A 13,137-nucleotide genomic window follows, 5' to 3' on the forward strand; every position below is an offset into this window, starting at 1 on the left:
CGCTAAGTCGCTGTAGCGCATCATTTGGTGATTGAGTGCATTGTTATGGCAACCATAGGTGGCACAAGGCCAGGGTTTGGTGGGGGCTTAGCCCTCCCCCAAAACTAATTTTGCAGTGGCCGGCAACACCAGCAGCACCACAGTGCCACTCAGTGTGCAGCCAGGCCAGCACCCCACGCACCTTCAGCTCTGTGAAGCTGAGGAAGGGGCTAACCACACGTGTCACATCGTGCATTGCCCAAAGGGAGTTGTAGTTCTCACCCTGACACATGCACTCAGCCCTCCCCCCCCAATAATATTTTCTCCCTCCATCTATGACAGCAACATAGGGTGACATGTAGATGTGCCCATTGTGTCTTTAGATGAATGCATGCCAGGGGCCTAAACAGCACAGATACCAGTGCAGAAAATGTTTGAAAGCACTTAAATTATTTTCTATAATGGAGTTCTTACTTTCTGTTTTTTCAACTTTGTTGTTACCTGGAGATAACATTATTAGTACAATAAAGTAATCAGTACAATCGTACCAATAGCAAGTCCACTGTCATGAGTTATAAGTTCTTCAAAGGTGTGGGTCCTTACTAGGAGAATTCAAAACTATAGGGAAATATTTTCTTCTCTTTCAGGATGGCTTGAAGAAAAAAATTCCATTAGTAACCAAGGATTGCTTTCTGCTGGTGCACATCACAAGGACAAAACAACAAATTTACATTTCAGACCTCAAAAGAAAAACCAGTGCTCTCCATTACATATGAAGACAGCAGAATGTGGTGTCATACATGATGCAAGTACACCTGCTGAAAAGCTAACAAGAGAAGAGATAGAACAAAATAAGATAGAAAGACCAACACATTTCCTAAACCAAGAGAAAGAAGACAAGAATAACCTTGAATCCCTCAGCTGTAAGGAAGTATCTTTTGAACCAAACAGCTCTTCAAGAAATGAAAGGAATACACCAGCTGAACTGACCAGAAAATGTGATGATGGTTCTGACCTTTTGAGCAACTTCATTATGCTGAGATCTAAACATGTACTTATCCAAAATGAAGAAAAGAATAATGTGGCTGGTCAAAAAGAGGGTAGGTGAACCATTCTGTCCAGTCATTATTCTGAGCCTGATTCTACTCTCTTACATAACTGTAAATCGGGTGTAACTATACCAAAGTCAGTGGAATTACATGGGATGAACACATGGTGAAATTTCTATTCATGTGATATTTCATCTATGGCAGTACCTTTTTATTTATTTATTTATTTATTGCCTTAATTATATATTAAAGTTAGGCTCTACTATGAAAGGTGATTGTGAAAATAGTACCTTTTGCTCATGAGCTTGGCTCCCTGTGTGTGTTCTGTCCAGTCTACTATTTTCTGTGATAAAGTTTCTGTTGCTTTCTATTTTTTAGTCCTACAGAACCAGTAGATCTCAAAGAGTGAGTTAGATTCTCCCTCTCCCCTCGCTGCCTCCCTCCCCAACCCTTCTGCCAACAAAATTTTTCCAATCACTTAAACTTGTGCAAACCTAATGACTCAGTGAGGCTGAACAGGAGTTGAAGAAGGCAGAATATGGTTTGCTGGGGGTTGATGCATGAGAAGGAAGCCCAGGTTGCAGGCTGAGCATGAGATTAATAGGTAGAAAGTAAGTCTTCTAATTTGTTAATTGAGCACTTTTGCAAAAGAAGTCATTGAAAGGCAATGGCATGTATATACAATCACTTTTCAAAGTAAAATCACACTGAAAATAAAATGCTGCAAGGATCTGGTTTAGCAAAGCTTTAATAAAGTTTACATACCTACATGTGAGTGTTATACCCCTGGGCAAAAAAAAAGGTTGTGATGCAAATCTTCTCAGTCATAATTATAATACCATAAAATGGGCCTAGGATGTTAAGTCCTTAATACAGATTTTAATTGAACCCTTACATAATTTTAGAAAGCTAATTATTCCTAAGAACTTGGGTACAAATTTTAAAGTAAATTCATCTCTTCTTGTTTTCCTTTGATACACATACAGAATCCTTTCAGAGCTTATAAAAATGCTAATCCCTGTCCTAAACATACAAAATGAAGGCATCTGAACTGAGGTCCAGTGTTACCATCTAGTGAACTCTACCTGGAACTACATCTCTAAGCAGATGTTCTGGGTGTGTTATGGTGTCCCGAATAACTGTAGATGTAAATCCTTGTTAACAGTTATGGAGGCTTAGCTAAACTAAATGTATCATGAAGTAGTAAATGCTTATAATTTAGCTGAAGTGTTGTGTATTACTGATACCTGAGTGTATAGGCTCTTGGGAAACTGAACATTTTGTATCATTCCTGTAGAAATAATACAACAATATTTCATGCTAAATACTAACAGTATTTTTAATACTAAGTACTAATAGTATTTGATGCTATTGTGTCACATGATCAGTAAAGTCCCTTTTAAAAAGTAGCTATATTGATTGAAGATCTACTGTCCCCCAACAAATAAACCTCCTTGCAATCCCCTTGTAATTTTTTTTTTTAATTTAGAATGTTATTTGCATATAATATTTATAGAGGGACAAGCAGGAGGAAAAGGAAATAATGAGCTACTGAGGTGCTAAAGAGACTAAGGGAACAGCTGCAAAGAAGTGGAAATGAAGGGACTCCTTCAGAACAGACTCCTTTAAATAAGTTTTTTCCAACCTTTGTATTATCCTTCTCCTCTTCCCTCATCTTTCTAACTTCCTTATGACTTTAGTCAGACCCACCATGCCATACACTGAACAAATGAGTGGTTGCACAAATGTCCTTCTACTCCACAGCTTTCTTGACCTAATGCTTATTAAGGAGTGTTTCTCTGTGGAAACAATAAGGCTGTAGAGGCAGCTTCCCAAAGTTTTCCAGGGTCAGGATCTCTGTAACAAACAAAAAGTAACTGCATTTTAGATCTGACAGAACCCACTTTCTTCAAACACTGGCCCATGTATCAAGTGACTGCAGCCAGGAAGTAGGAACACCTGGGGGATATAAAGGGTAAAAATAAACTATTGTCTTTTTTCAAGAGTAAAAACAAAAATTATTGCTCTGTGGTACCTGAGCTCATTAGCAAGTAGAGATACGTGTTAAGAAATATACTTATTTTTTGGGCTGTTGTGATAATTATGTATCAACATTATGGTCAATGCTATAGTTCTCGAAAATGAAGAAGAGCGTTCACAAATTCTTAAACAAGACATTCCGGCTGCTTACAAGGCTGTGCTGAAAAAGAAACCAGAACAGGAGACTCAAGACAGAGTTTCAATCCAAGTTCAAGCCTCAGGTATCAAATTTTTGGTTTAAGCAGTTAAATTATTTTTATTGGAATACAGATTTATATAAAATTATTTCTACCTGTACAAAACTAATATGGAAACCAGTTTCATTCTGTGTTCAAGTCCTTGTGCTGCAGATGTTCATGTGGGTGGTTCCTTCTGCCAGTTTGTATGTGGGAGTCCATCCAACAAAGTTCCATTGCAAGACTGGCAGATAATAACATTTGAAAAATAAATAGTTTTGAATTATGCCAGAACTGAGAAAGTCCTGATACTAGAAATCAAACTAACTGAAAGAGTCCCCATACTGTATATTGAAACACCGAGGCACAAACACAAACGTATTAGCTTTGCATCTGTTCTTTGCTTGGATGTTTGAGAAGAAAAAGGGAAAATGAAAGGAAGCTAGGGGTAATCTCAATAGAAAATGTCCTTAAAACAATGGCATATGCATAGGTTTGCATGTCAGGAGGGCATATAAAACATAGCTAAAAACATCTTAGGATCTGACTAACCACCAGGCTGTAGGCTTAGGTGGATTGGGAGAAGCAGTCTCTGCCCCTGCTGTGGAGCTCTGTTATTGGGTAGAAAAGAATGCAAGATACCAGGGACTAGAAAGAGTGTAAGCAGGAAGGAACATGACTCTGTGGGTGCCTCTACATGAGTTGTTTACTGCAGAGTAGACTAATTAGCTCTGCAGTAAACATCTCGGCATCTACTTGTGCAGTAAAACTAATTAACTCTGCAATAGGTTAGTACTTGTAAACACAAGTACTGTCCTTCAGTGGAGTTTCTTGCTCCACAGCAATGCACATGTAGATGCTTACAGGGCTGGCTGAGGCACAAGGGTTCTTCAGTGCAGGGGCTGCCTACTAGCTAGTCCCACACTGAAGCACCCTTGTACCTCAGCTTCCCTCTCTGCAGCACATTGAGTCAGGTGAAAGCAGCCCCAGGCTATCAGGCTGACCTCTGTGGGTCCCCTGCCTGCTGGGGCTGCTGCAGCCCAGCTCAATGTCCTGCAGGCCTTGGAGCATATTCAAACACAGGACCCAGGAGCAACAAACTCTGGCGCAATATTCACTGGAGTTTATTGCTGCACATTAATTGCAAGTGGGGAGCTTGGATGCTAATCACAACTCTCAAGATTATTTCTGGTTTTAACCAATGACTTTTTATGTAAAGATTCATAATCCATGATGAAGCAGGACCTAAAACCAGATGCTTTTTCTTTGTAAGTCAGGAAACAAAAGTTTTCAGTGCAACTGAAAATAAAGCCTTTCATCAATCAGCACAAACAACCTATATTATCCTCAGGTGCTATAAAATATGATGGACTGTTGCATGCCAGTCTCTGAAACATGGTGACATTTTGACATAGTGTCATTACACATAAAGCAGTTCTTCAGTCAGAAGCAAGGTTGATCCAATGCAGAGAGAGAATAGAAAACCACACACAACCACATTTGTAAAAACAATGAAACATTAATGGTGCATTACTGGAAATATTAGAGCACTTTAAAAAGAAAATTATTTGTTAATACTTTAATGATTTAATTAAATTGCATTGTGTTGACTAGCAAAAACACAGCATTTGACCACAAAGAATACAGAACTAGAGATGCGGATAGTGAACGCTTATCATAATGTTCCACTTCTTTAAAGCGTTAACAAATACTAACTAATCATAATGAGACCATAAGATAGCAAAAAAGTGTGTCAGCTACTGAAATGTTTCAAACCTGGCAAGTCAGCTTGAGGTATTTTTACAATGAAAGATAAACCCTGAAAAGTAAAAAAAATGACAAGTTGTCCTTGTGATCAACTGAACTATAACATTCAGTAATTCAACATCAGCAGTAACATCCAGCTAACTCAACATCAGCAGTAGATTGAAATCCTTCACTTTTTCTGTTAACTTACTGAAACCTGGTGCTATGAAAACTTGGTTGTATCTTAAGCCCCTGGCAGGTGTTACAATTAAGTTGTGATTACCCTGTTAATCACCTCATAAATAGTAATTCTGCCACATATTCAAGGAAGTAATAGTGCAACAAAACAGGAAACCAGCCACAAAAATATTTCACAAAATAGGTGTAACATTTCTGTGGCTGGTTTCCATTGCTCTTTAAATTGAACATATGGCAGGGTAACCAGAGGTACTTAAGACTGGTGCAGTCCTGGTCCTGGGACCACACCAGAGTCTTGAGCCAGCCCTAATGTGCTCCCTTGTTGGTCCTAGCCCTGGAAAGGCATTGGGGTCTGCAACTGGCTCTTGTGCAGTCCCAGGACTGGGACCAACAATCAGCTGATTGTTGGTTCTGGCCCCATGAACGTTTGGGTTAATCTGGGCTGTAGACACCCAGCTTTCAACTTGCCAGTTCAGGGGGAGTCCAGCTCCCCCTACACTGGGAGGTAGTAATGGCACCATTGGGATCTGATCCCTGATCCTAAAAGCATGCACCCTTCCATGCACATGGGGCATAGCAGGAGACACAATTGTTGGGATCAGGGATCAGCTCCCATTGTGCCATTAAATGAATGTATGTCAGTTGCCCTAAAAAGTTGTGTCTTCTGAAACAGTCATTAAGAAACTGTAAAAAAAAAGTTAAAAGTTTAACAAGGGTTGCAGATTTCGTGAAGAAATCTTTTTTGTTGTTTTGTGGAAGACATTTTAACTACTTTATTCAACAGCATCAGGGGTAACCAAACTGTATCAACTTTTTTTTTTATTTATGTTAACTAGAGGGCCAGTGCCAGGCATACCACGTCTTAGCAGCCGCCGCCACTCCTGTTCTAAAAGAGTTGATGGATCTTGGCATGCTTGCCTCAAAGAGTTGGAGGTTTGCTGCCGTTAAATTTGACCACACTAGATTCTTCTTAAGACAGCAGGAGAAAGTGATCTGTGATGATTTTAAACAAGGTAGGATTGGTGTGGCTACCAACATCTTTCAAAATGCAGCGTGCTCTACATCGGTAATAATGAGGTTTCATTTGTAATAGGATTGAGTGAGTTTAACAAATCACTGACAGGGCTTTCAGCAGTTTCCTATTTTATGGGATGATAGTATCTGACCTTTATTTTCCAAAAGATCTTCTTTAATACAGACTGTGACAGAGCACCTTTTGGGTGCCTGTCACTTTAAGGGCTTTAAGAGCAGGCAGCCAGCAGGTGCTTGATGAGGGTGGTCATTTTAGAGCTGGAGCAGCAGTTTGCAGCTACCCACCAAGGGAGTAACACCACCTGGCTGAGCTGCTGCTCCCGGAACATCTTGGGGGTAAGGGCTGGGGCTGTGGGGGTGGCAGGAGGCTCCTGGTCCTTGGCATGACCTGAAACTGCACCCTGCTGGGGAAGGGTGGTCTGGTGGGACTCCTTCTGGCGAGGGAGTCCCCAAGAAATGGGGGACAATAGGGGGAGGTAGGAACCGCCCTTTGTCATCATCACGGTGCTCAAAGGACAACCTCCCACCTAAAATCATCTTTTTACTGATCTAACAATAAAGGCATGGCAGGTGAGTGAGGCAGGCACTTTGCCCATAGACAGGTGGCAGGCTGGTATTGGATCAGGCCTGGGAGTTTGCCCCTTTCACACAGACTTTGTTTTCCATATTGTTTTACTAATGCACAGGTCTTAATATTAAAAACATATTAGTCCAAATCTAATTTAAGGACATTTTAGATGTGTATAAAATATTTGGTCCTGGTTAATTATACACTGAAGGAATGTTTTAATTCGTATCCCCACACACTGTAATATACCAGTATGTATTTTTGTTGACCTTTTCTTTGTGTTTGGTGGCTATTTTTGTCATGTCTGCTTGACTAGATGGGAGCTAAATGAAGAATGACTAAGGCTGCTTAGAAACTCTGAGATGGAATATAATACATGTAGTTTGTCTAATTCTAATTTATCTTCTGACATGGGTAAAGAACTTGCCACCCTATCAATAAAAAGGGTCTTAATTTAAAAAAAATCAGCAAAGTAAGTTATGAGCTTCTGTAGGTTATGGTTGAAGCAAATGTGTTTGTTTAATATGTTTTTCAAAATACAAAAAGCAACATATACTGGAAAATGCTAGTGAGGAACACTGTGAAGAAAATAACATTTTTTGGTACGCTGGGGTCAAGAGAAACTAAATAAAGGATATATCAAAGTTCACTTCATTTTTCACAATGACCAGCGAAGCAAATTGTTAACAGAGTCGTTTCAGAGAACAAACACATATGGTGAGAGAGAACTAAAGCTATATACTTCCATCAAAGGAATCACAAATACCGCATCAAGTCACAGAGAAGTGGGTAGAGCATTATCGGACCCCCTTAAAGGATGGAGAGATCTTTGTCAGTCTTCAGTTTAAATTAAGAGTAATTTTTAAGGAAGTCTATGTTTCTCCAAACTCAGTTGAATGGTTGGAGAAAATGAGCAGAACATCAGAAACCAAATATGACAATCCACCCTAACAATGGTCTTCCCATTTTTGTCCTAGCTCTTTGGTTTGCAGCATTACCCATGTCAGTGAACAGGTTTTTCTGACTGAACTAGTGGGCAGTAAAACAAAATCCTTCATAGCCAGGCTATTCTTTGGGGAATAGTGGACAAGGTTTACTACTCCCTGTCTGATTTCACGATTGGCTGATGAGATCTGTGGATATCTGGACTACAGCTCAAAAGGACCTGATTTAGAGGTTGTATTTGTTTGCCACCCAGACTGAAAATCAGATCAATGCCAAACTGACAAGAGAGGAAGTTTCAAATATTTTAGCTATGTTTGTCCACATTAGAGGCAACATCTGCCAGGAAGCTCTTTCAGGTTTTAAATAGGTAGCCTGGTGTGTAACAACCCAGGCCCAGAATTCTACCACTAGGGAGAAGGTTCAGAAACTCCATCTGCACCAAATTTAAGCCTAAAATATCATTTGCATTTTATCTGAATTAGGCAAATTTCCTTACTTACATTCTGCTTGTAAGTAACAAATATGAAAGGAAGAAGGATTCTTTGCCAGGTCATTCATAGCTTCTTGCAGATTTTCCCAGAGCAAGTAGCAGAGTTCAGTGAAGATCTGTTCTGATCCAAGGACCAAAGAAAAGATGAACAATGTCTAAATCTACTCAATCAAAGTGGATTAAAGTGTTAATCAGGGAAGTTTATGTTATTGCAAGGAAAATGGAATCAGAAAAATTAAGTCAGTATTTTTGTTAGAGGTTTGAAAATCAGACTGACAACCTGGATGTACCTTTGCCCAAATATTACAGAAAGATATTCAAGCTTCCACTAAGGGTAGCCTTTGGCATGAGGGTGGACTGAACAGATATTAAATCCAAATCCCTCCTGTAGTCTAATATATAAGCTACTTTGAGGTTTCAGATTGGGAGGTCTTGTATGTCTGGATTTGTATTAAAAACTGAAAAGGAAATTCCCTCTTTTCTTTAAATCATAGAAGTAGGGTCGGAAGGGACCTTGTAGATCTTCAAGTCCGACCCCCTGCCTGGGCAGGAGGAAAACTGGGCTCAAGTGACCCCAGCCAGGTAGGCATCGAGCTGCTTCTTAAAGACCCCCAGAGTAGGAGCCAGCACCACTTTCCCTTGGAAAATATTCCTTTTCTTTCTTTTAATGTACTATACCAATCCAGACCATCTTCCATTAGGAATAGTATTTTAATGGTTCAAATTTTAATGCAAATTTTCTCTGAAAAGTGTGAATTCAGGTTACCATTGGTAATTTGAGGGTGTTTACTGAATGTCAAAGAATGAAGTCAGCCAGATTTCTTGGGAACTACAGTTGAAGTCTGAAAGAAGGATAGATCTTTAAGTAGAGGTATAATATAATTATTTAATAATCCATCTCCTTCTGGTGGATGAGAATGAACATAATCCAAGCAGTTAGACTACTACAGATCTCACACAGGTAATTTAACTGAGGTAAAATGTCTGCTTCATCTACATACATATTGTGTTTGCATTGCTAAGATCCACAGGAAGAACATGTTTGTATTCATCTGAATATAATTGTGAGGGACTTATTCTGAGACATCGGCTCCCTCTGTATAATTTAATTTAAGCAATATAGTTTCTGGAGTTCCTATGCAAACCATGCATGGATTAAAAAAAGTTTCTTTTGTACAGGAAAAACAAGTGAGAAGGAACTAAAGCTGTTCAGACATGCTGCCCAAGTACACCTACTGGTAACAGTTAGAGATCTCCTGTTAATGTGTGAATTAGACAGAGCATTAGGTTAGTATTAACAACGAACAGGTGTATTCCCTCTTTATTATCTCTGAAGCATGGTAGGTTACCCCCCAAATGTTGCTGGCTGATATTCAGTATAGCTGAGCTTGATGCCATACCTCTCTCTGATATTCAGTATGCCAGTGGGGGGGGGGGGGGGGCGCAACCTTTTTGGCAGGTATATAACAATTTAACCCAAACCCTCCCTGCTCCCTATTCTGTATTCCCTGCCCAGCCCCCTCCTTTGTTTTCTGCTTCTTACCCTGCTTGATCCCTTCCTTTCTTTTTGCTCTGTTGGCTACTGTGCTGTCTGTCTGCTTCCTAACCTGCCAGGTGCCACACAGTCTGCCTGTACTGTTTGTGGTACTCATGCTGCAAGCTGGCCATGCCTTCAATATGCCATGGAGTCCTCCAATCCTTGTTTCAGTCTTGACTCGGGGATATCTATCATTAGACTCTCATAATATCTCATCTTACAGTTTCAACCTATTTCTGCCTCATTGCTTTTGTACACTCATTAAACACCAATTCAGGGCAAGTTGCCTTTCTTTGGCAGGTATGACTGACATGTAACAAAAATGCTGTTTAGCAGCAAAAATGCTGGTACAGCACAGATTTAGCCAAGAAACAGCCAAGACAATTTCACGCAGTTGCATCATATCTGGTTTTGCTCAAACTCCCTGAATACTGAATTTTGCATTGTTATCTCTGAGTTAACACTGGGAAACATGAAAAAAAAAAAAATGACATAAGCAAATGACTATCAACAATGATTGCTTTGTTCAATATTTAGTGTTCAGAACAGTGTACAGCCAGTTGGAATTCATATACTCTTTTGTGACTAAGGGTATGTCTGTACTGCTTCCCAGGTGTCCCAGAGAACATCAGTGATATGTGTGGCCTTGTGCACCTGCTTCTATGATGCAGGCACCAAACACAGGAAGAGTTGGTAAAGTCATGTAGGGAACACCCCCTGCTGCTGCTCTTAAGATTTCTGCTTCTGGTGTGGTTGAGACTGGCTATGGTGGGTGCCTCACCTAGCTTTACCCTGTCATTTCCTGTAGTGCAGTCTTCTGTAGACAGGACCAGCTTCTCTGCAGGGGTCTCAGAACCACTGGGGAACAAACAGACCCTACCTGTGAAATTAGATATTGCCTTTCATCACCTTTGTGCTGCCATAAAAAATGTTATGGCAGCACTAAAGCCAAGGAAACAGACATCCATACTACTTGTCACAGCCTGCACTGTCCAGCCACCCCAGACAAGTACTCTGGGGACTTGAGGGTCCTGATCCTGTGCTTCTGAGAACTCCTGAGCAGGATTGGAGCTCTCAAGCCCTGGGAGCACCTGGTCAGCTTTTCTTACTTACCAATCTCTTGATCATATCTTGGTAAGTGGGGAAAGTTGGGGTTTCCCCACTTACTGAGACATGCCCTCAGGATCTGCCTCTGGAAGAGGGGAAAGCTGGGCAGGCACCTCCAAGTCTCAAGGAGCCTGATCCTGCACAGAAATTCCCAGGGCATGCACCTGAAGCCCCAAGACCACTTGCCTGGGGTGGCTGGAGAGTGCAGGTGGCTCTAGGCTGATAGTGCTCTCCCACCGTAAACCTACAAATGTCTGCCACAATTAGGGCTCTGCAAAGTTTCGCTGATTTGATTTAGAGAAGATTTGGCCCAATTCAGCTACCGTGTCTCCGAATCGAATCAGGAGACCCGTTAAGCCTCCAATTCAGTTCAGAGAGATTCGATGATTCAGACATAGACACAGCTTTGTAGGTTTTTTCTATATACCTCCAGGTACCAGGCACAGATCATGAACACTGAGATGGTGAGGCAGATGGAGCGTCCCGCGGGAGCACAGGGGGTCCCCAGTGCGTTCGGCAGCGGACCTGAAAGTGGACCAGAAGTACTTCCTGACCACTTCTGGGTCTGCTGGAGAGTGCGCAGCAGACCCCCCCCCCCCCCCGGCTCGTCAGCTGGTGCCTCCTGGGTCTGGAGGGACACCCAGAGTCCCCCCACAGCTGATCACCAAGCCGGGGGACACGGAAGGGGGGGGGAGGGTCTGCCACCAAGCATGATGGGGGCCCCCTGCACTCCTATGGGACACTGCATCCGCCCCACCACCTCAGCTTTCACAAGCTGTGTCTGGTACCTCAAGGTATGTAGAAAAAAAACATATAAAGTTGTGTCTATGGCTGAATCGCTGATTCTCTGAATCAGAATCAAATCTTCAGATTTGGATTCAGCTGAATTGAATCAGAACAGTGATCCAAATCAGTGAATAGAATCACTGTCCCCTGAATTGGGCCGAATCCAAATCCAAATCAAATATGGCCTGCTTCCCACACCTCTAGCCACAATAAAGCAGCAGAAATTGATACTGCTTGTTGCAGCCACAAATTTTGGGTATTTGTAGTATGACAAGAGGTATGGATATCTGTTTGCTTGGCCTTTGTGCCAATGTTTATAGTGGCACAAAGACAATGTCTGTTTCTACATCCGTTTTGTCCCCTCTGGTAAAATTAAAGATCAGGATATAAGAGTTGATTTCCTTCTTATTTCACACCTGAAATCAGAAGGTCCTATTTCATGTGTTCATTTCCATTACAGTGTAATAAGAGTTCATGCACAGATTTATCAGAATACACACATGGCCTCCATTATGATGATTTCACAGTCCCAAAAGTCAGTGTTTCAAGTGGAGAATAAATATCAGGAGCAGAAAAATGCTTTATTTCAAAATTGCCATTACTTTCTTAAATACTCTCGTATTATAACTTGGAGTCTCCTGGTCTGGTTCAATTTAATTGTTGATACACAAAGTGCATCTCTCAGACATGTTACAGGTATTAAAAATAACTGTGATAATGAACCAACAGTTGGGATGCAGATAATTTAAACTTTTTAGTGTATTGTAAATGAAAGCACAGAGCTCTGAAGGAAGTGGCATATCAGAAAAATCCCTACAGGCTGCTTCAGTATCACAGCTTAATTGTCCAGTATCTGAAATTCCATAATGCTATGTTCTGGAATATCAAGAGGCAGCCTGCAATCAGCCAGTAGAGGAGGAGCTAGATGGATTTTTAACAAGTTATTTGTATGCTTAAAATGTCCAGGACCCGATTAATGGGAGTATTCTGCAAATACTTTTATCCATGGCCAAATGTTCAGCTTTCCTTTCTACGTCATCTTTAAATGAAGGAAAAAGTTGTGTAGATTAAGTAAATCAGAACAGTTTTCTTTTTTTTCCCCTTTTGCTATTGCAAAGTTTGTGAAATGTCAGATTTAAATAATTACTTGTCTCATTTTTTTTAAACAGGGTATTTGTCCAAGGCAAAGGATATCTATAAAAGCATCTTTGGTTCTTGTTTGGATAATATTTGGAGACAGCTGGAGATTATACAGTTTAGCAGGCAGAAAAAGCATGAAACCAACCCCAAATTAATAGCACTTCACCATCATATGTTAAACTGGATGCAGAGTAATACAGAGGAACATAAGGTTAAAAATTCAAACAAATAAAATTTACTTTAGACTACAGCCATGATTATAAAAAAAAAAAAAAAAAAATCTTATTTAAGTTGGGATTGGCTTACATCAGGAAATTGTGCATTTTGTCTTTCTAATTGAGAAT

General features: G+C 40.6%; 1 protein-coding gene across 1 annotated transcript in view; it reads left to right on the forward strand.

Moving 5' to 3' along the window:
• SHOC1 (shortage in chiasmata 1) overlaps positions 1-13,137 on the forward strand; it is a 102,848-nt gene that overhangs the window by 47,388 nt on the left and 42,323 nt on the right. Inside the window, exons 12-16 of the mRNA XM_059723540.1 lie at positions 627-1,079; positions 3,161-3,289; positions 6,025-6,201; positions 9,403-9,510; positions 12,823-13,004. Coding sequence (XP_059579523.1) covers positions 627-1,079; positions 3,161-3,289; positions 6,025-6,201; positions 9,403-9,510; positions 12,823-13,004 — 1,049 coding nt within the window. The remainder of the gene's footprint in view (positions 1-626; positions 1,080-3,160; positions 3,290-6,024; positions 6,202-9,402; positions 9,511-12,822; positions 13,005-13,137) is intronic.

This window comes from Alligator mississippiensis, chromosome 3 (assembly GCF_030867095.1).
Source record: "Alligator mississippiensis isolate rAllMis1 chromosome 3, rAllMis1, whole genome shotgun sequence".
In the NCBI taxonomy this organism is placed as follows: Eukaryota; Metazoa; Chordata; order Crocodylia; family Alligatoridae; genus Alligator; species Alligator mississippiensis.